Source organism: Branchiostoma belcheri, unplaced genomic scaffold, assembly GCF_001625305.1.
Source record: "Branchiostoma belcheri isolate BF01 breed outbred unplaced genomic scaffold, Haploidv18h27 scaffold2, whole genome shotgun sequence".
Lineage (NCBI taxonomy): Eukaryota > Metazoa > Chordata > Leptocardii > Amphioxiformes > Branchiostomatidae > Branchiostoma > Branchiostoma belcheri.
In genome coordinates this window covers 7191955-7214761 of record NW_017803490.1, presented here as the reverse complement: position 1 = coordinate 7214761, position 22807 = coordinate 7191955, and the positions used below count along the sequence as shown (strand labels likewise).

Sequence of the window (22807 nt, the reverse complement as noted above, 5' to 3'; positions counted from 1 at the left end):
CTGGTGTCTAAAACTATTTCAGCTGCAGTATCGTCGTCCTCAGAGGACATAAGAGACTCGACAGTTAAAACAGGTTTGGACAGCAGCCTAAAATCTTCCCCAAGACCATCAGCAGCTGTCACGCCCCTGACAACTTTTCCTGACACCGATGACCCTCGTGACCTTTCCCGGGCGTCGTGTAGTGGTTAATGGACGGGGAGTGGTACGGCTGACGTCCGAGTACATGACCTTGCCAACACAAGGTCATGACAAGGTCATTATCACCACCCACTGGTCACTGAGGTCCGGACAGATGTGATCGGACGTTTTCAAGGTCGAGACGACTTCCAACAAACTTTCTTTTCTCCTTCTCTAGCCACATAAGTTCAATGACCTGGACCTCTCCATTCCAACTGGTGCTGTAGCAGACACCCTATGGAGTTGATTTACATTATGCGCAGTACATGGTTTGAGGGGCTGATCAGCACTAACAAGCAAGGCAATAAAAGATTGTACGACTTCGTAAAAGAACTTTGCAAAATTGTTATTCTAAGAGTGCGTATTGCTTGTTTTTTGGTGAGGCATGCATTATGCTGTGCACGTTGCTGGCACGTTGAACGCCCTTTCGCTTTAGCAAACTGATGCGGATCAAGGGTTGCACTAATCTCCTTGTCAAGCTATTTGAAGCAAAAGTCTTAGTCGGGATCTTGCAATAGGTACCCCAAAGCGCACACGGTGGAAAACTCAGTGAACTGTAAGGGACGACGTTTTGGTTACGATGTACATACATGTATTGTAAACATGTTGATGCACATATATTTCAATGCACGTAGAAAAGGATCCTACTTGCATAGAAACTTCATTATACCGGCTTTAAACCAGTGAATTCATTTTTTCGGACCACAGGAAGAATAACTACTGACATGTATGCTAAATGTGGACCCCAATAATGTCAAAGTCAATAAAAAAATTAACTGAAGTACTTAACATACAGCGGGAATATAAAGTTATAATGTAATTACGGGAACATAACGCTTGCAGTGATGTCATTGTCAAAAGAAAAGCTGTAGCATGGCCAATCGCATCTTGCACCAGACGATGACATTGAATTTGAGCAATCCCTCTTCCGAAACGGAACGAGACGGCACCAGTTAGAAAGGTCGGCACGGCTTGAAACTCGACCTTTTTTCCGACAAATTTGAAATGTCGCACCTGATTCGTTTTTCACGCCTTGCATCTGTCACTGGTGGCGGCAAGGTCCCCAAACCCATTTCTACAGTAACATAACCTTCAGTTCACATCGTCTATCAGTTTGCATCTTAATAGTTTAGGGCCTCTGTCAATTCTTTTGAGGATACTTTATATATTAGGTAATATGTGATCTATTGTATGGTCTAGACGTACACGAAAAGGAGTTAGCTATTATCAGAGACCCATAATAAGCTTGAGTTCAATCAAATGCCTCTGCGGATTTTATGTACATGTATAATATAATATTTACTACATCGTTTGGAGAAGGCTGTGGAAAGGTTTCAGGCATTCTCGGCATATTTGTACATTTGTTATTATTTGATTATGTATTTGTGTTGTATACATGTGCAAATAAAGAAATAATTGTATAAGTACTTTACATGTTGAACCTTACTGATTGTATGCTACATGACTACAAACATAATTTTCAGTCTCTTATCTCGTATTCGTTCACTTTTTTACAATTTTGTTCTGTAATTTCCAACTATTTTTTCTACTCAGAAATTAATTAAAATTTCAGTTATATTTATCTAGCCATGTAAAAAAAGAACAAAAAACAACATTTTTTTTCTAAAATGTTTCATGAATGCATATAAATTTTCAGACATTTTGGCGTACAGTATTCGACTTGAGTGTATGACAAGCAAATGACAAGCTGCTAACACCCTAATTTACCAGACTGACGGGAAAATATGCACCGCCTAAAAGCCCTACTTAACTTGAAAGCATTGCACACTATTTCACACATTGTTTTCAGTTAAGTGTGCTGAAGAGTAACTAAATGCTCATTTCTTATTCTACAAGCTGTTTGTTTTTCTCGTGGTTAAATTGGTGTCACTAAAGCGATACACCGGCCAATGAATTTTGAGAAGCTTGCATTTAAAAACAGACTGTGGAGGACTGTAGGACTGAACCTGGCAAATGAATGAACTAATTGCGCCTATACTGTGACTGTCTTGTACATGTAAATGTTTGTAACATTATTTGTATATTGTTGTGTTCAACTTGTGTAATTTTTTATCAATGTAATTTTTAATGTATTTTTTTTCAACGGATGCCCTGGTAAAATAAAGAAACTTGAAACTTGTGTTCCTGACAAAGTACATTTTAATATTCAAGTCAAGATTTAACAATTCTAGCCGTTGTGACCTGTCACCCTTCTATCACACATCTCTATCATGAGTGAAACTTTGAAACTTTATTTTCAATACAAACATGGCAGACAAAAGTCTGAATTGCGTTGGTATTTACAAACCATTGAGCTCGTTTTATATTATTATACACAAGCTGTGGGTATTTACAGTTTTAAAAGTAAATTCTTAATTTCTATATAAAACAAATTGACATCTCTTAAAGATAAAAAGATCAATTAAAAACTCGTAGTTAGGCGTAGATTGACAACAAGATAGGTGCAGGGAAAACTTTAGATTCGAAATTCAGACAGTTTGTTCAGAGTACAGTTCAGAGTTCACTGTCCCTTGTTGAGAAGGTTTACAAGGTATGGAATGGGAGAGTTTTTCAGTCTGTTGGTCCGACAGAGAGGTGTGTTCAGTTTCTGCTTGTTGCGAGTGTTTCGACCAGATATTTCCCCCCTCGACCTCGGGAGCCAGTCTCTGAATGTAGACTCCATCAGCGTCCGCGCAAACTTCAGGCACAACTGCTCCCTTCTGTCCACCAGTGATGTCAGTCCAAGGTGCTGAAGGGCGTTCGCATAACCGGTGTAGTCGTTACCGAGCACGATCCTGCAGGCACGTTTCTGGACGCGTTCAAGCTTCACTATTTGAGCTTTAGTGAGGCCAGATGACCATACCGGGACAGCGTATTCCAGTATGGGCCTGATATATCCAGTGTAGATTGAAATCAGGTCTTTGTGGGACAGGTTGCATCTTCTCAGTCTTTTAAGGAGGAACAGTTTCTTTGAAGCTCTTCCTACCATCTGCTTGACTTGGGAGTCCCAGTGCAAGTTATTCTGAATGTGCAGACCTAGGATTTTAAGACTCGTCGCTACATTCAGTGGTGTGTTGTTGATTTGCAAAGGTGGCAGAGGTGGTAGCTTCCTGCAGAAAGTGATGTGCATGGCAAGAGTGCTATCTGTGCATATCATTGATATGAATTGTCCACCTTTGTTCACACCAACAGCCCATCCGGGTCCCGGTTTGGAAATTTGACTTTAGCATAAAAGCTGTGTTCCACTGTTTATTGTACATGACGAAAAGAGCTCGGGGAATTTCTCGGGTACAATGAACCAGAAAATTCTATAAATAACATCTGTATTTCCGGTCACGACTGGTGAAAATTGGTTTTCTGAGAAATAAACTGGTGCAATATGGATATCACTCCAATGCATGCACTACCAGGTGCATTATTGTGAAAAATTTATGAATTTGCTGCAAAATTCTAACAATATGTGACATAATGTGAAATGTTTTGTGGTTCAACAGCATTACATTTATATTACCTATATAATAAAAAGATAATCACATAAAATAATATTCATGTCACATTTCTGAATCGTGGCACTTTTATGTAAAAAAAAAACTTTTTATTTTGCACATTTTCCATGAACGATCACATTTTGAAATGAAAAAAACATGTTCACTAAATGTGATGTTGTCTCTGCACCCAGTACTACATGTAGTTTTTATTCGTCCTGGGACAGAAATAGATTTAAAGTCACCACGCCTGCGGACCAAGATATTGGTCGACAAACTGTCAGCTGTCATTATAAAAGGTCAATTCAATAGAACTTGCACAAAATAATTTTCCCCTTGACTAGACACACAAATTCCCTTAATAGATTTTAATCACACAATTATTCATATGTCGCTCATGATCTGTATGCAGGTGCATGTTAGATTGGATTTTGACATTGGGTTATGTAGTTGTAGAATATAGTTTGCCGAGAACCTAAAACTCAGTTAGAATTTTAATTTTACAAACCAAATTTCCTATATTTTGAGTTTATATAGTCTATGTTGTATCAAGAATCGTTATTTATTCAAAACCATGCTCAGGAATTCTGGATAGTATCCAGAACCGTGTCTGAGCCGAGGCAAAAATCTACAATATTCTACAAATTCTTGGATATGCGGAACCGTGCCTGATTCTAAAACTTAACGAATTTAGATACACAAGTATACAGTCGCATTTCTGGATAAAATGATCTGATGGAGAAACTTCTTCGTTTGCTATTCTTCAACTTGATAAGAAATTATGTATAATTATTGACAGAAGTTAAATACAATCATAACTAAGTGAAGAAGTAAAAAACCAAATATATTTTGTCCAACCATGATTTAACTTTTGCATTAATGAATAGGTAACTCAGATCACAATGCACAGCTTGCAAAGACAGTGCGTTTTGGCACTCGAAATCGTTCAAAGATATTATTGCTCGGAACGAAATCCTACTGGTATTTCAGAAAGTAAGATTGGGCTTTCCAAACCACCTGAACCCACAGCAAATGTTTTCGCTTCACTGGTCATACCTTTCTGCAGGGTTTTTGAACTGCTGCCAAGTCATTAGTGAGTACAAAGTCGTTCTTAATGTTCTCAATGTCATTCATGATCTCTGATGTACGAATAACTTCTCTACTGCCACAACATCCCGGTTTTTAGAATTAAAATTTAAAGGAAATTTGGTCTTTGACTTTTAGTTGTCATATAAGCAACCTTGAGAGTGCATTGCAGGTACGCATGGCAGGTTTGTCGTAGTCTTCACCAGACTCGACAACGCGGGTTCAAAAACATTAAAATTTTAGCGAAATATGAAACAAAATCGGCAAGTGATGTTAGACCACCACAGAGCTCATATTCACGCACAGTTTAGGGAAATGAAACCCTAATAAGTCAGTCAGACCATATTTTAGCTGAATTCTACCATCCTAACCCATTTTAGGCAAACCCGGTGGAGGCTATATATGCTTATCACTATCTTGACAAAAAACACATTTGAGTTCTTCAAGCACACTTTGCAATGCGGTATTATAAGAATATGGGATTTTTTTTGTATTCGATAACAAATCATACGCCCATAATTAAAGGCCTAGTAATGACATTTGACTGCCATTCTCTGCGTACATTCTTAGCGCTTTGAATTGTTTTTGCTAAACCGGTTCTCGTTTGTAGATTATGTGAGAACACAAAAGCACAATGAAGCAAAAGGTATAAAAATAGATAACACTAAAGAAGTAAAAAGAAGCTCGAACCTCATCATTCATTCTGAAAACATGTCCAAAGGTCGATTGGCACGACTACAAACTATATATAACATCAACGACCTCGTTTCATGACCTTGGCTGTCATTGGTATGCTAAGAGTGCATCCACACGTAGCGTTCCGAGAAACTAAGCTTTAATAAATCAGCAATGGTGACTTGCTTAGCCTCTGCATCAAGGGTCTTTGGTAATGCCGAACATGGGGAATTGGTGCAGTCGTTGGAACATGCTTAGTCAAGCTTGTTATCATGTACACCATATGTTCGACCTCTGTGAACAACACTGATGACTGGTCAAGGGAATCAGAGACCACAGATACCGGCTGTGAATACTAATTTTACATTCGCCAAGAAGGTTGTGCTTTGGTAGCGTTTGTATGTGGTTTAGCACCATAAGTCAAGAAGCTAATGAGAGATTGTCATGGAATTTAATAGGTGGGTAGGTCTTGCTGAAACATCGACACGGTCGTAATATTCACGTGTTTCAGTTCAGTTTTGTCTTTTTGTATGTTTTAGTGTCAGCTAGTGGTTTACTTTTGAATTAATTACTTGATGGTTCCCCATGCTTTCACAATTTTTTAAAAGTTTTTTGTGTCAACATGTTGAGGTCATTCAATTGGCAGCAGAAAACTCAAGCAAACATATCACCAGGAAGACAAATTGACGACAACAAAAGACTCACATGTGTTAAAAAATAGGTTAAAATACTGGGGTCAGTTTTGACCTCACTGGACTAAACTTTGTAGGATAACTCAATCAACAATGTTCCAGTCTCAATAAAAACGTATGAGACGTTATAAGACATATACAAACAATCTCATAGAAGGGATTTCTTTTCCGACAAGAAATGTCAAAATGGCACACATTTATATACGTCTGGGGTCAGTTTTGACTTCTTCTTCTCGAGTCACCACTGCTACACTCTTCCCCTCCAATACTACTCGCATGCCCTTCCTCTGGGGGTCAGGGCATACGGTGGTTTGAGTTTTTAGACTATGTGCTTTACTAAACTCCATTAGCGACACACAAGACATTGGTACAAAATCAAGTATGTAGCTAATCTTCCTGGAGTTAAAAAAACAATAGTACAAATACACTACATGAAAATTACAATAAGACTAAGATTCACGTTCTAATGTGAATCATACGAGCATCGGTGATTCACTGACAGGAGATTTCAATCTACTCAGGTCAAATTTTGCTTGAAATAAAGAACATTAGATTATATGAACAAAGCCCTGGAGATCAACTATCTGATAGAAATCTGTGTAATAATAAAACATATGACATTTCATCTTGTCTGGACCTGTAGTTTTATTACAACGTTACCAGAGCATGTCTGATGAAAACACGCAGTCCATCACCAAACCGTTCTCTTTTCGTTAAGCTATGCATTACTTTTTTAGTATTCTAGAAAGGCATGTATCGTATAATTTTTGGAAGTAAACAGATCTTAGATCTCATAAAGAGATAAATCTATTGCACAACAATTGAACAGGGTAAAATGTATGACATCTACTAGTACATATATTAACTTCATGTTCACAAGGCTAACCTTACTAATACAAGAGTGCTTGGCTAGTATGGGATAGATATGATCATTTACAATCATCAGAGGAATTTCTAATATTTATACAGTCTTTCATATATATCCCAATATATGTATAACATGCAGTACCTGTCACAAGTAATTGTGTATTTAAATATGTTCTTGGAGGTAATTGCTTGAACTGTATTTTTATATATTTTGCTTAACCCTTACCTCCTACCTAACTCATGAATTCAATACAGACCGGCCTAGTATGCAGGACGACTTGAGCATTTCATGAATAAAAAAAAAAAGATTCAAACAAATGATGATACCTCCAAAATGTAATTCATGTATATGTCACGTACGTGAATGTGTCATTTGATACCGTTGTCAGGTAACTGTTCGTGTTCATGTCTTGCATGAAAGGGGCTGTAAGAGCACGTTCTTCTTCAATCTTCCTCTGAAGAGCACGTTATTGCCTTATATATAGTTTGCGATGACTCATTCCTACGGTATAGTTTGTGAGGACACCTAAGGACGCGTGGATTGATGTATTGAGACCATTTAGCAATAAAACACCAGAGATGTATGCACTAGGGATAAGGCTACCTTTTGTGAGTTTTAGCTCATCTTTGTGGCAGGCTTAGAGTCAGGGCGGCGTTTGAAGAATTACAACATTAGATTCATAAGCAATATAATATATATTCTCATGAAAGTTCATCTGTGTTGGTAGTAATCATAGTAAACGGTTAAAATTTATTCCAACACACAGTTTACAGAGATCAAATTTTCAGCGACCACTGTCGCCTTCATCAGGATAATTAATGACCAATCACTTCACAACGTGATCTCGCGAGAGTTACGGTTTACAAACACGTGACCTTATTCACACGAGATTTTACTGATACGTGACGTAAGTAATTGATCAAAAGTGCCAGGGAGTTTATATCGTCCACCATCTCTATTAAGTGAAGGCTTAAGTGCTCTGATATATATGGCCTCCTTAATGCCTCTTAAAAAGTAAATATATATTCCTTGTCGGCGTTTCAGTGACCGTCTGTCATCTTCCGCAGAAACAAAAACATTCGTTGTGTGATAATGATTATGTTAACCACTGATTTACCAACATGATGATACTATTAATAAATATTATACGTATATCTCTATATTATTTGTTTTCTGTCTTTATCGTTCAAAAATTAAATATGTCAAAGTTTTTTTATTCATAAATCAAAAGAAAAAACATGCACTGAACAATACTATGCACTGTTACAATAATTCAAATCATAATGCTGATAATGAAAAAGACTCAAGAACATAAAGTACTACGACCCCATTTGCCCCGATGCTTCTACAGATTTCCAATTTTTGGCTACAGAATATTCTACTGTATGAACGTTTACATAATTAAGAAACGATCATGACCAATTGAGATTTTCTTTGCGTACATGATAAATAACCAGATATACTATGATTTATTCAAAGTTTTAAAGTGGGACACATCAATACGTTTATACTTTTTCTGTTACTTATGTATTGTTCTGTTCAAAACCGCCATTGGCGATATGCTGCCTCTGCTGGATAAATAAATAAAAATGGAATGAAATTATAAAGAATATTTACGACCAGAAGAAAGTCACATCTATATAATGGTTGATGTATAGTTATCACTTGCTATTATGTTCCCAAATGCTCCATTCGTGAAACATAAATGCTTTATATAAAATTATGGAATTCTCTTAAAAGATCAGTTCTTTTATCAGTGAAAACTTTTAGTGGACACATATACATGGCAAATTATATACATGTACATTTCCCCCAGAGGACACATGGATACTGCTTTTGAAAAGCAGTGAGGCTTCTGACTTAACACGATTTGTTCCGTTGCGGCGAGGGATGTAACCCGGCTTTTACCAAGGCTTAGATTCCGCTTCGGTCGTCTCTTTGAAGTGGTAACAACATTTTTGTAGCCATCACCTTCGGTTTGTAATTCCCAATCGCGGTGGATGGAAAAGACAGTGCAGAAACCTATCCATATTCATCACGTGCTGTATGTCTTTTCTTTGAAGCTTTTTAGACCACAACAAATAAATTTCATGGATAACATCCTCCAAATCTAATGCGTTAAAAAACAAGGAGGGCTACAAAAAAACAAGATTCCTGCATTTTCAAATTTTAACATCATAAACTTTATCAAACAAGAAATTATACATACATTGTGGTAAGTTTACTGGCAGCTATTACAACATCCATTTGTCACTGAAACAACTTTGAAAAACACGTTTTCAATCATTGTACAATTTATGGCTTTGATTCAGTGGGAACACCACATATACACAGCCACTTCCACATATAAAATGAATGAAATACTTCACTGCATCAAAGTAAAAGGCAAAAGAATAAATCAGAGTATTGTCTTGTCTCCTCTCTTCATATTTATCTGTCATCCCTGTTCTGGTATGGCAATTTCACATCATAGCCCCTTTTTGGCATGCTGACTACTGTCAGAGGGCAACAAAATACTTGTTTTTATTTCCAAAATCAGGCAAAAATTAATGCGCTCTGATATCATCCATAACAATTACTTGTGGCCTTAGCCTGTTTTAGGAGATGCTGCGAATCCGTTTGCCTTCACATCATAGCCCATTTTAGGCATGTTGACTACTGTCAGAGGGCAACAAAATATTTGTTTTTATTTCCAAAATCAGGCAAAAATGAGTGGGCGCGCTGATATCATCCATAACGATTACTTGTTGTGGCCTTAGCCTGTTTCAGGAGATGCTGTGAATCCGTTTGCCTTGCTAAACCAAAGACATCAAAGGAGGCGTAAATGCCAGGGAGGCGCTAACAGTTGCAAATCTTTTCCTGGGTGCTGCACTTATGATAGAGGTGTCGGTCTGTCCATTAGGGAACTGCACGTTTTCGTCCATTAGCCTGCATCAAAGGTGCCAAATGGGAGGCTGGTAAAATGTTATGGCCGGGTTACTAGCATCAGAGGATTTTTGTCGCTAAAAAATACAAATTTGGGAATGTGGGAACATTAAAAAAACTTTTAGTTTTATCTATCATTTGGCATAATTATTACGTTGCTTAGGTATGATTTTGGTAATCTGAAACATGATTTTGAACTGTATGTTTTGTCCATTAGCCTGCCTGAAAGGTGCCGGATGGGAGGCTGGTAACATGTTATGGCCGGGTTACTAGCATCAGTGGAGTTCTGCCGCTAGAAAATACAAATTTGGAAATTTGGGAACATTAAAAAACTTTTAGTTTTATCTATCATTTGGCATAATCACAATGTTGCTTAGATATGATTTTGCTAATCATTAACATGATTTTGAACTGCACGTTTTCGTCCATTAGCCTGCATCAAAGGTGCCAAATGGGAGGCTGGTAAATGTTATGGCCGGGTTACTGGCATCAGAGGATTTCTATCGCTAGAAAATACAAATTTGGAAATTTGGGAACATTAAAAAACTTTTAGTTTTATCTATGATTTGGCATACATTGTAACAGCATTGTATGGCTTTGCTTAGGTATGATTTTGGTAATCAAATAACTGATGTTATGCAACATGATTTTGAAAGGTGCCAAATGTGAGGCTGGTAAAATGTTATGGCCGGGTTACTGGCATCAGAGGAGTTCTGCCGCTAGAAAATACAAATTTGGAAATTTGGGAACATTAAAAAAATTTTAGTTTTATCTATCATTTGGCATAATTATAGCATTTCATGACGTTGCTTAGGTATGGTTTTGGTAATCAAATAACTGATGTTAAATTGCAACATGATTTTGAAAGGTGCCAAATGGGAGGCTGGTAAAATGTTATGGTTGGGTTACTAGCATCAGTGGAGCCGCTAGGAAAGACAAATTAGGAACTTTTAATCATTTGGCGTAATAGCGTTTCATGACGTTGCTTAGGTATGATTTCGGTAGTCAATAACATGATTTTAAACTGCATGTTTTCGTCCATTAGCACTCCTGAAAGGTGCCAGATGGGAGGATGGTAAAATGTTATGGCCAAAATCATTGAAGTCCTCCGCCAACAAAGCCAGAATCGAAAATTTGGGAACATTAAAAAGCTTTTAGTACCCAAAGTTTTATCTATCATTTGGCATAATAGCATTATATGGCTTTGCTTAGGTATGATTTTGGTAATCAACAACATGACTTTGCATGATGTCTCTAATATACATTCGATAATAGGTCTACAAATCGAAACGTTTCATGCATTAAAGCTCCCTATTAAAATAATGTTGCGTCCGCAAAGATGTATTTATCAGAGTTACTTACAAGAATTAGTCGTCACTTGTATCCTAAAAGCTTTAAGTATAGAATTCATAACATGAAAATTAGTAAAAAAAACGTTATAAACGTTTGGCATCAAAATGATTGTGTTTTATCGTAATGGTGTAATATCGCGCCTGTACGCAGAAGCCTATATTTTCTTAAAATTGATTTTTTTTTACTTTTTCATCATGGCAAAACAGGCAACTGAAAAGGAAATAATAAGAACGTCTTTCCTGGTTTGCAATAAAATCTAAAAAAGCCGTGGCCTTTCAATACCATTTGATCCCGTGCCTCATATGCTTTACGTTTTGATGGCTTATGTAAGACAAATCAGTAATCTGGCGCCACGATGTCCTGCCATCGACAAACTCAACAAATTGAACCCTGGAAGCATACCTACTAGCAATAATGCTAATGCGATTAACTTTGTTATCATGGCCACTTCAAGGGAATAGATTATAAAGAGCTTAGCCATACAATTGTAAAAAAGCCTCAGTTGGCCTACTTTCGTCAACAGGAAATTGTAAATGTATTGATTTTTAGCAGCAGCCATATTGGTCTGGGTGGATTTTATCTTAAATTTATAAGAAGATCAACAGTAATTGGCTACAAGATTGATTTACCTTGTTTTCTGACCTTTTAAACATTAGCCAATAATTCACCAGATAGATCGGGTTAAAAAGATAGACACTCAGACAACGTGGTATTTCTCATGCGTCAAGTTGTATAAGGCATTGATTTTATTTTGTTGTGGAATTAAACCATATTTTCCATTTTGATGGAGAAGCAGGAACCAAGAAATTTCAACTGAGAAGCTACCAGCCAACTAGGGAATGATAACCTCTCTGTAACGTTTCAATGATAATGGGTGAATAAAAGGCAGAAGAAAGTTTATAGCATTCCCCGTCTCTTTCATATAGTGCTGAAATCTGACTGCGATTTGTGTGAGTCCCAATACCATTTTCAGTTCACCTTAGGCGTCCGAAGACATCCTGACGTATTGCTAGTCTTCCTTAGAATTAGGATGAAGTATAGAGCTAGACGTACAATATTCCATGTATGATATACTAGTAGACAGATACATTCTTGAGTTATCATCTATTTCAGTTGCCGCGTTTTCTTAAACATCAATAGGTGTATTGACATTCTGTCTTGATTTAAGATTATAGTTGTTTATCTATTTAATCTAATCTTATTACACACTTATTCAGTCTATCATTCGTTCTTCATATTTCGGCGTCGTAATTCTACATACGACGATTCTCCACATACAAAGGGAATTCATCATTCGTCTACTAATTATAAGGGGATTCCTGTAGATACCATTCATACGAGTCCCAACATAATTTGACTTTGATTTTATTGGGATCCACACTTAGCTTACAACAAATGTAGCTATTCTTCCTGTGGTCCTTCCAGACACACATGACACATTTACAAAACATATATATAAATACATTGGCAATTACAACATATTAACACAGATTAAAATAAAGCTATATACATGTACATCATCACCACTTCATTTCATTCCAGGCACTGGACATTCTATACAAAAATCTTCTTTTCTGTGCATTTGTGCGAGGTTTTGGAAGGCGGATGGTCTGTGAGTCTGATGTTCTGGTATGGTACCCATGTGACTGCATTGTGATACTCTTATACAATGATGTGGGATGTTTTTCTTTCATTATCCTACTGAAAGTTCTCAGTCCTTTCTGGTGAACCTCAGGCATTCTATGGTATTCCTACATAATGTCTTGTAGACATCTACATCATTTACTTGGAAAGGAGATTTATCACTTCAACTGTCTTTGTCTTCAAGATATTGGATTTCAGCCTCCAGCTTACATTGTCAACTGAGATGAATTATTTTCATCGTGATAACACGTGTATCTTCCTGGCATCAGTCTCTTGTACTTATATAATTTCTTTATCTTGAAGCTCCTATGAAGGATCCTATTTCCTGTATTGCACCCTACTTTTCATGTGTTTCAGCATGTACTGTAGACGGGGCTACAAATCCCGTAATTTCCTTCCAGTCATTGATCATACATCCTGACGTATCTACCTGATAACACTTATTTTCTCCGGATATTTTTCATCCTTCAAGTCCTTTTATTACCTAAACACCGACTTAGGCCACAGCAAGTAAAGTTTATGGATGACATCCTCCGAAAACTTCAAATCTAATGCGATAGGGCGAAAAAAACCAAGGCGGGCAAAGAAACAAGATTCCTACATTTTCGAATTTTGATTATAAACCTTGGTAAACAAGACATTATAATACCTACTGGTGTATTGTGCTAAATTTACTGCCAACTATTACAACATCTATTTCACACTTAAACGACTTTGAAAAAAAGTTTTCTATCATTGTACAAATGGTTTTGATTCAGTGGGATCATCACATATAAAAGGGATGAAATACATCACTGCATCAAGTAAAAGACAGAGCATTAAATCAGAGCCTTGTCTTGTCTCCCCTCTTCATATTTACCTGACATTCACGTTATGGCATGGCAACATATATCTTTGCCCATTTTAGCATGTTGGACTCTGTCAGATGGCAACAAAATTTCTCTTTTTTTTTTCAAAATCAGGGGAAATTAATATGCGCACTGATATCACCCATGAAAATTATTTATTGTGGCCTTACTTGGGCCTGAGAAATGGTGGAAAAACTAATCTGCAGATAGGTGCGTGAGTTCAACTACCTGATGTATTGCTCAATCGAACTTACAGAATAACGTAAAGAAGTGCCCAGTAGCTTTTTGCTCCTTCAGTAAATATACAATAAGATACAGATGTGAAGTATGTTACCATGAGTTACGTTTGTGTTCCATTTAAAAATGATAAACTATTATTATTTAGTAAGGGTAGGTTACCACGTAGGAGTAAATGTGCAAAATGTACGGTTCGATTGCACCCAGTTTGACCATTACATGTTATACCAGTATTTAAATACACTGAAAGTCCTAATAAAGTACTTTCTCTCATTTGAATCGCAAAATGTGTACCTGAAAGTTCATCTGAGTTGGTAAATTACATAATGAGAAGTAACATCAGTCACACTAAAATCAGTTTGAGTTACAGTTTATTTCCCTTCATTTTGGCACATTTAGGCTACTTTGCTATTAATGGTGCGTGCTGTACGCAATTTTCGTCAAACATGCATGTGGCATCTGTGTCACATATTGGTCATTACTAGAGCTGGAGTATCTAGAGAGAGGTTGACCATAAGCCTTGACCCTTGGCCTATCTTTGTGTTAAAATCGCCGCATTGACAGAGACAGTCAGTATTCTGACAAACTGCAGGTGTAGTGATTGCTCCATTGATCAACTTTACGTCGACGATATTTTGGTTAGTGACACTAGATCATACTTAAGGTGATCAGTCTTTTGACCTGTCTTTGTGATAAAATCACCGCATTGACAGTGACGGACAATCTTGTTACAAGCCGCAGGTATGGTCATCGCTTTATTGGACGGGAATACAGATGTTAAAGCCGTTGATGGAACACTATATGCTTGGAGATTTGGGTCAACTTTGGATTGCCAATTCTTTTGATTGCTTGGTCATTATACTGCCACCATATGAGGTTCATGAAAGTTCACAGCAAAATACATATGGTTTTGATAAAAGCAGCACATTCGTTCCAATTGTAACACTCGTAATAAATTGCTTTGAAATTTAGCATCGTTCGATGAACAATGCAATTGTCAAGAGCAGAGCAATTACTGCACTTTATAAATATGCTAACTTATGCTATCAATCATTATGTCAGATAGGATTATAGGTTAGCTCTTTTCGACTTTACGTCTTTGACCCGTGAAACATAATATATAGATCTGACCCATATTTTTGCATTATTTTTGCTTGCGATATGGAAAAAGCACCTTGCAACATTTAGGGAGAAATGTCACAAGTAATGAAATCTTCGACCCTCTTTTCTTTAAGGCCAATGGCAGCGTTATTCATTGCCCAAAGGAAATTACAGAAGTCTTTTATATAACGTAGATTAAACGTATGCCAGAATTTAAATCGTTACATAAAGGGTTACTCAAGGCAAATGGAGAGAAAAATCTCAGTGAGGCCACTACGTTGTATATTTCAACTTAACTTACAGTCTACATTTTTCTTTCCTTTTAAAAGGCGTCAAGTGATGACGAAAATGTGCTAAGAAATAGACTCGACGAGTAGATGTAAAAAAAACTAGACAGATTTCTTCATCCTGAATATTTTTTGGGGATTTTGCCGTCCTGAAGTTGCATTAAATGCTTGAAGTCGTCATCTTAGCGGGCGAACTTGAAGAATGAGCGTCTCCCACGTCTTTTTTCTTGCATTGACGTACATCCGTTAGTAAATGACGTACTTAGTGTACTTAGTTTTCACCTTGTATACATGGGTTTTCGTATCCGGTGACGCATTTGTCAACGACTTATCCAAAACACGTTTGAGGTAAATCGACATCCGGTGTTGTATAGTATTACGTAGTGTAATGTTCAGATTGCAAGGCTCAAAATACCTGTGCGGGCGTAGCTAACCTTGAAAATGGACAAATTTTACTTGCACCGCGTAAATTAAAATTTAGAAGTACATAGTATACGACAGTTCACTGGCCAGAACTGTTTTATTTTAGATTTCATAGCCAAAGTAAAAATCCACTGTACTTGAACCGGTGCTTGTAGACATTAGAAATTTCTGCACAGTTCCAACTTTTTCTATACTAACCTGCATGTGCAGGTGGTGTTTTGAGCCTATAAAGTAAATGGTACGGTGTACGACCCATAAAATAAAGGAATAGTTTTTGGGGCTTGTTTCTGCAGTTTTAGATGCCCAAAGTATGGAATGCTGGTATATATGTCTACAAGAATATTTCCACTCTTGAGACCTTAGTCAGTGCCATCACAGTCTCCTGACTTAAACCCAATTGAGAATCTGTGGTGGAACCTGGCAAAAGCTGTTGCAGCAGGTAGACCTAAGATGGAGACCTTCGCCAACAAGGAATTGGCCAAAAACCCCTTACTCTGTGGAAATACAATGAAGCGAGGAAAATGTGCAGTCATCATGATGAAAACCACCAGAATATTCACGACCGTGAGGCTAATCCTCAGCTGATTAAGGCGGAGGGAACGGAAATGGACTTTGTGCCCAGTGACGTAATAGTCATTGATCCATGAGAGGTAGGAGTACCACGTAGGAGTATATGTACCGGATGTTCGCCTCCAAGCACACTACGGCAGATATCATCATTACGTTTGGTCATTGAAGGACATCGTTAGAAAAATACGCTCCAAAAGAGTATTCTTTACCATGAAAGTCCATCTGTGTCGGTAGTAATAACAGTTAAGTGTTGAACTTTATTCCAACAAAGAGTTGCACAGAGATCAAATTTTTGACGACCACTTTTACCATCATCAGGATAATGAATGACCAATCACTTAAAATGTTTATGTTCTTTGAGTTCTTTTGTTTGGCGCCTAATTAGTATTGAGGCATGGCATACCTTAGCAACATTTTAAAGGTATGATATGTTGAAAAGTACTCACGCAATTTCTGTGCATCCCCATCTCTTGCAAAACCGCTAGTTTGTTTCTAAATTACTTCCTTGACAAAGAAAATCAATTCATGATAGAGTGAAAATTATATCGCTTGATACAATGTAGCAATATCGATGTCACTACATGTCACTACAGCTTGATTAAATCTTTGTAATTGCTTTTCTATTAAGTGATCTGTCTTTATATTACTGCTGTATTACTTGATACTTGGGGTGTAGGGGGCTCTGGATAGAGATAGTACCCTTGCTTGCCCGCAGCTGCACCCTTCCTCTTAGGGTGGTCGGACAACACCGGTTCTCATCCATCTCCCGAAGCTCTCACGTGCTGGCTCCAAGCGCCACACCCCGGTAAACCGTCTCAGCTGGCGGGCTAAACCACGTGAGGGAAAAGGAAGGAGTAAACCTTCAAATCCGGAGTGGAGACCCGTAGGCGGTTCTGTGCTTCAACGAACACCGTTCCGGCATCTCCTGCAGCCAAGCTGACGCCAAACGTCATGCTTCGCATTCCTTTGGATCCCGTCAGTAAGGCCGAGAGGGGGAACCTGACGACTGGGCCACCCAGGATCCCCATACTCTGGCCCAGGCTTTGCGCCCTGGAGAGGATACTCCAGCCTCGCTGTTAAGTGCGGATACAAATCGGAAGCTGTCAGTTTACGGGTTATAAGCCCTTCCAAATTGGCGTACAGGAAGGGTGCCACGGGACAACTTTGACGGTGGGAGGGACCATCGTAGTCCCATTGTCCGACTACCGCCCGCCTCAAGCCGGGCAGCCCCCGGTCAAAAAGGTGTCGGTCCGCCAACGTCTGCCGCTTCAGAGGGTGCCTGGAGCTCAGTGTCCAACACGAAAAGCAGACGGAAACTCAGTACCCAACAGACAAAGTATTGTAAAGAAATCATCCATCTTGCGCCTGGCAAGCTGGAATGTCAGGACAATGTGTCCTGGCCTCTCTGATGATCTACAACAGATCGATGACTCCAGGAAGACAGCAATCATCAACCGCGAGCTGATGAGGCTCAACATTGACATTGCTGCCCTACAGGAGACCAGACTTCCATCAAACGGTAGCCTCAGAGAAGAGGACTACACCTTCTTCTGGCAAGGGAACGAACCAGAGGAACCCCGCATGCATGGCGTAGGATTCGCAGTAAGAAACTCTCTACTGTCCTCAGTGGAACCGTCGCCAGAGGGAACATCCCGAATCCTCTCCCTTCGCCTCTCCACTTCTTCCGGTCCAGTCAACATCCTGAGCATCTATGCTCCTACACTGAGCTCTGCGACTGAGACCAAGGATGAGTTCTACGAGAAGCTCGAGACAACCATCAGTGGGATCCCAGCCACAGAGCAACTTTACCTGCTTGGAGACTTCAATGCTCGAGTCGGAGCCGACCAAGAATCCTGGCCTCGCAGCATTGGCCACTTTGGCATTGGCAAACTCAACGAAAATGGCCAGAGACTTCTTGAGATATCGTTCCTACCACGACCTCTGTGTGACTAACACATTCTTCGCTACCAAACCTCGACACAGGGTATCCTGGCGCCATCCCAGATCACGCCGCTGGCACCAGCTGGACCTTATCATTACTAGAAGACTCTCACTGAATAGCGTCCTCACAACTCGAAGCTATCACAGCGCTGATTGCGACACCGACCACTCGCTGGTTGGTAGCAAGGTGCGACTTCAGCCCAGACGGATCTACCGTTCCAAGCAGAAAGGACGCCCACGTATCAACACAGCTAGGACAGTACTGCCAGATCTGTGTCAGCGCTTCGACGACTCCGTAGAAGAAGCCCTCCGTGACTGCCCTACACGCAGCGCTGTAGAGAGATGGAACTACATTCGCGACGCCATCTACACCTCTGCCATGGGCACCTTCGGAAAGAGAGAGAGGCACAACCCAGACTGGTTTGAAGCTGGAATTGCAAAACTCGAACCGGTAATCACAGCTAAAAGAAAAGCACTACTTGACCACAAGAGGAAGCCTTCAGAGAAGACTCTTGCTGCCCTTAGGAAGGCTAGGAACGACGCTCAGCGGATAGCTCGGCGCAGTGCCAACGACTACTGGCTAAACCTTTGTGAAGGCATCCAGCTCTCTGCTGACTGTGGAAACATTCGTGCAATGTACGACGGCATGAAGAAAGCGTTTGGTCCCAGCATCACTAAGACTGCACCTCTGAAAACAGCCTCTGGCGACATCATCACAGACAGAGGAAAGCAGATGGAGAGATGGGCTGAACACTATCAAGAGCTCTATTCAAGAGAGAACGTCGTCAGCGCAGCGGCCGTTGAGAACACAGACACCCTACCACTTATGGAGGAGCTAGACAACGCGCCCACCATTGACGAACTTAGAAAGGCCATTAACTCCCTGGCCAGCGGGAAAGCTCCTGGTAGTGATGGGATTCCCCCAGAGGTCGTCAAAGCAGGCAAGAACACTGCCCTACATAACCACCTGCACGAGCTCCTACTCCAATGCTGGGAGGAAGGAGCTGTCCCGCAAGACATGCGCAACGCTAGCATCATTACGCTCTACAAGAACAAGGGAGACCGCAGCGATTGCAATAACTACCGAGGAATATCACTTCTCAGTATTGTTGGGAAAGCCTTCGCTCGAGTAGTACTCAACCGGTTGCAGAAACTTGCAGAGCGAGTCTACCCCGAGGCACAATGCGGCTTCAGAGCCGAAAGATCAACCATTGACATGGTCTTCTCGCTACGGCAGCTGCAGGAAAAGTGCCGAGAACAGAGGCGCCCGCTGTACGTGGCCTTTATTGACTTGACGAAAGCTTTCGACTTGGTCAGTAGACAAGGCCTCTTCACCCTGCTACAAAGGATTGGTTGTCCCCCTAAGCTCCTGAGGATGATCTCGTCTTTCCACGAAGACATGTATGGCACCGTCCAGTACGATGGTTCATCCTCGGATCCCTTCCCAATCAAAAGCGGTGTGAAACAAGGATGCGTACTAGCTCCGACACTCTTCGGCATCTTTTTCTCCCTCCTGCTGACCTTTGCTTTTCATCGGTCAGAAGACGGAGTGTACCTGCACACCAGAAGTGACGGAAGGCTCTTCAACCTCGCACGTCTCCGAGCAAAAACTAAGGTTCGCAAGGTCCTGATTAGAGAGATGCTGTTCGCCGACGACGCCGCCTTGACTGCGCACACAGAGCCAGCCTTGCAGCGACTCATGGACCGCTTCTCTCATGCGTGTAACGAGTTCGCTCTCACCATCAGCATCAAGAAGACCCAAGTCATGGTCCAGGATGTTTGCAGCATCCCTAGAATCTCCATCGATGACCACATCCTTGAGGTGGTAGGCACGTTCACCTATCTGGGTTCCACCATCTCCAACAACCTGTCCCTGGAGGCAGAGTTAAACAAACGCATCGGCAAAGCAGCAACAGTTATGGCTCGCCTTGGGAAACGCGTTTGGGACAACGCAATGCTGACCACCAACACCAAGCTAGTGGTATACAAGGCTTGCATACTCAGCACGCTCTTGTATGGCAGCGAAGCCTGGACACTGTACTCCCACCAAGAACGTCGACTCAATGCCTTCCACATGCGCTGCCTCAGAAGAATCCTGGGCATCAGTTGGCAGGATCGTGTCCCGAACAAGGACGTCCTGGCACAGGCCGGAATGACCAGCATGTACGCCTTGCTCAGCCAGAGGCGTCTGAGATGGCTCGGTCATGTTAGCCGAATGGACGATGGCCGAATACCGAAGGACGTGCTGTACGGAGAACTAGCAACCGGTGCCAGACCTGCGGGGAGGCCCGTCCTCCGCTACAAAGACGTCCTCAAGCGTGACATGAAGGCAGGAGGGATCGACCAAACAAGTTGGGAGACAGTGGCAGCCGACCGCAGCAGATGGAGGCAAGCCGTGAAGACAGGCGTCAAAACCAGTGAGAAGAGGAGAGAAGAACAGTGGGAGGAGAGAAGACAGCGTAGACGACAGAGACCAGCACAAACCTGCACACAACCAGACGTTTTCACCTGTGTCAACTGCGGCAAAGTATGCCGCTCCAGGATCGGCCTCTACAGCCATAGCAGGCGATGCATGAAGACATCCTGACCCACGGCGCATATTCCATCGTCTCAAGAGACGAAAGGATGCCAACTATTACTTGATATCCAAAGACATGTGATCCGCATATCTTATGATAATCTTATCTTAGAGTTGTATTTTGCTTGTGTCTTCATTGGTTAGCTTTTAAATTATCACATCTCTTTGCATGAAAAAAAGGATTGATGATATTACGATTTTCTTCGATGTCACTGGTAGTCAGCTAACATCACTTATTCTATACATTACATATGTATTAACGGAGAACTAGAACCCAAACCTCAATAAATCAATCATCATTCTTTAACTATTCTGAATTCTACCGAGTAACATCAAGATGTTTCGATCTTATTCTAAAAGGTCCTGTAATGTAATATTTATCAGAAAACTTGACATACGAAACAGCTCAATAAAAATGTCAAAATTCCATACTGCGCTTGTTATTACTCTGCCAATTAGGCTGTCAGTAAATGATCTTTTCACTTCAGCAGCTACTAATTTAGATGGAGCATCCCGTGGATTATTAAACGCTCTTTCGTACTGTTTTATTTATGTCTTTACGCTGTGAGGCGATGGTTATATAGCTGAAATCATGCCTTAAGCAACACATATGATTCCTATAAATGTAAAAACTCGGTTTTAATGCATATCTAACATGCTCCACTGTCCTATAAAGATATGGCCATACGTCATGTCTAATCATGCATGGCTTGGTTTGTATTTTCATTTCACTGATATGCTATAGAGTGGATGGTAGACAGTAAAACAACCCAATGATTTTGATTGTGTATTTTTTTCACGAATCACATAGGGTAACAGTACACTGGAGTTATGTGGTTATTGCATGAATTTCCCGAAAAGACTTTGAGTATTTGATATAATAAAAAAAGTATAAGAGTCAACAACATTATGCACCGTTACATTAACACCGCATTAACATAATTTCAATTGAAAATGTAGTACTGTATGCATATGTTGTGCATATATGCGAAACGCCTGGACTATAAGTTTATAAGGCCACGACTCGACAATCCTGTTACGGAAGCAAATAAAAGAAAAGTATTCGGCCTTCCATTTGCAATGTTCAACATTACTGTGTGATTTCTGTATGTCACTGAAGATCATCAATGTCTGTTCTGTGTCTGGTGCCTCTGCAATTTATTTTATACATTCAATTATGATAGCAGCATACTAATATGTAACTTGTGGTGTATGTAAGACACCTATTAGATAATCGCAAAAAACGCAATCACTGCTACATGTCACTGTAAGCTGAATGTCACTATTTTGTGTCTGGCGCTCTAATAGGCAATATCAAATCTAGATGGAAATCTTTCCTGTCGCCTCAAGAACCAAAATGTCCAGAAGAGGAGTAAGTGGGTCAGTGTGTCAAATCTAGTATCGTCGCAGAAAATACCATGTTCAGAAAAAGTTTCTTTCAAGCCTAAACTAAAAGCATTTTTGTAGCCATGAAGGCATCTTTGAAAAACCCCAGGTATAAAATTAAATTAATCTATAAATGTATTCTGCTTCGTATACATAATGAAGAAAATGATGACAAAGCGCATTTACATTTATATGGCTATGGGACTTCGAGTTACGTTATCTCAAAATACGGATTAAGCCTCCTCCTATTCACTTGGCACTGATCCTAACAGACCCATTTGTAGTATTTAATCCCTCCGAAAGCGTAATCGAAGCAATGTCGAATGATAATCCTCTTCGTAATCCGCTGGAATTTATGTTAAAGAGACACAGTCTGTAGTTTTCAGGCCTGCGCAGGGAGGGAATGATGATTGGTAGGCCACACCAAGTCATTTTTATGGATGATTACCTCTGGAGACCCTGAATCTAATGAGAGAGGGCGAAAAAAAAAACTAGAAAGCAGAAAAAATAAGATACCTATAGAATTCAAAT

At 39.9% G+C, this 22807-nt stretch overlaps 1 protein-coding gene across 1 annotated transcript; it reads left to right on the top strand.

The window, feature by feature from the left end:
* The first annotated feature begins 2735 nt into the window (after positions 1–2735).
* LOC109468467 lies at positions 2736–20899 on the top strand. The gene is made up of 3 exons (XM_019766711.1): positions 2736–2912; positions 17515–18314; positions 18451–20899. The coding sequence occupies exons 1-3, from the start codon at positions 2736–2738 to the stop codon at positions 20897–20899; spliced, it is 3426 nt and encodes a 1141-aa protein (XP_019622270.1).
* The last annotated feature ends 1908 nt before the right edge of the window (positions 20900–22807 follow it).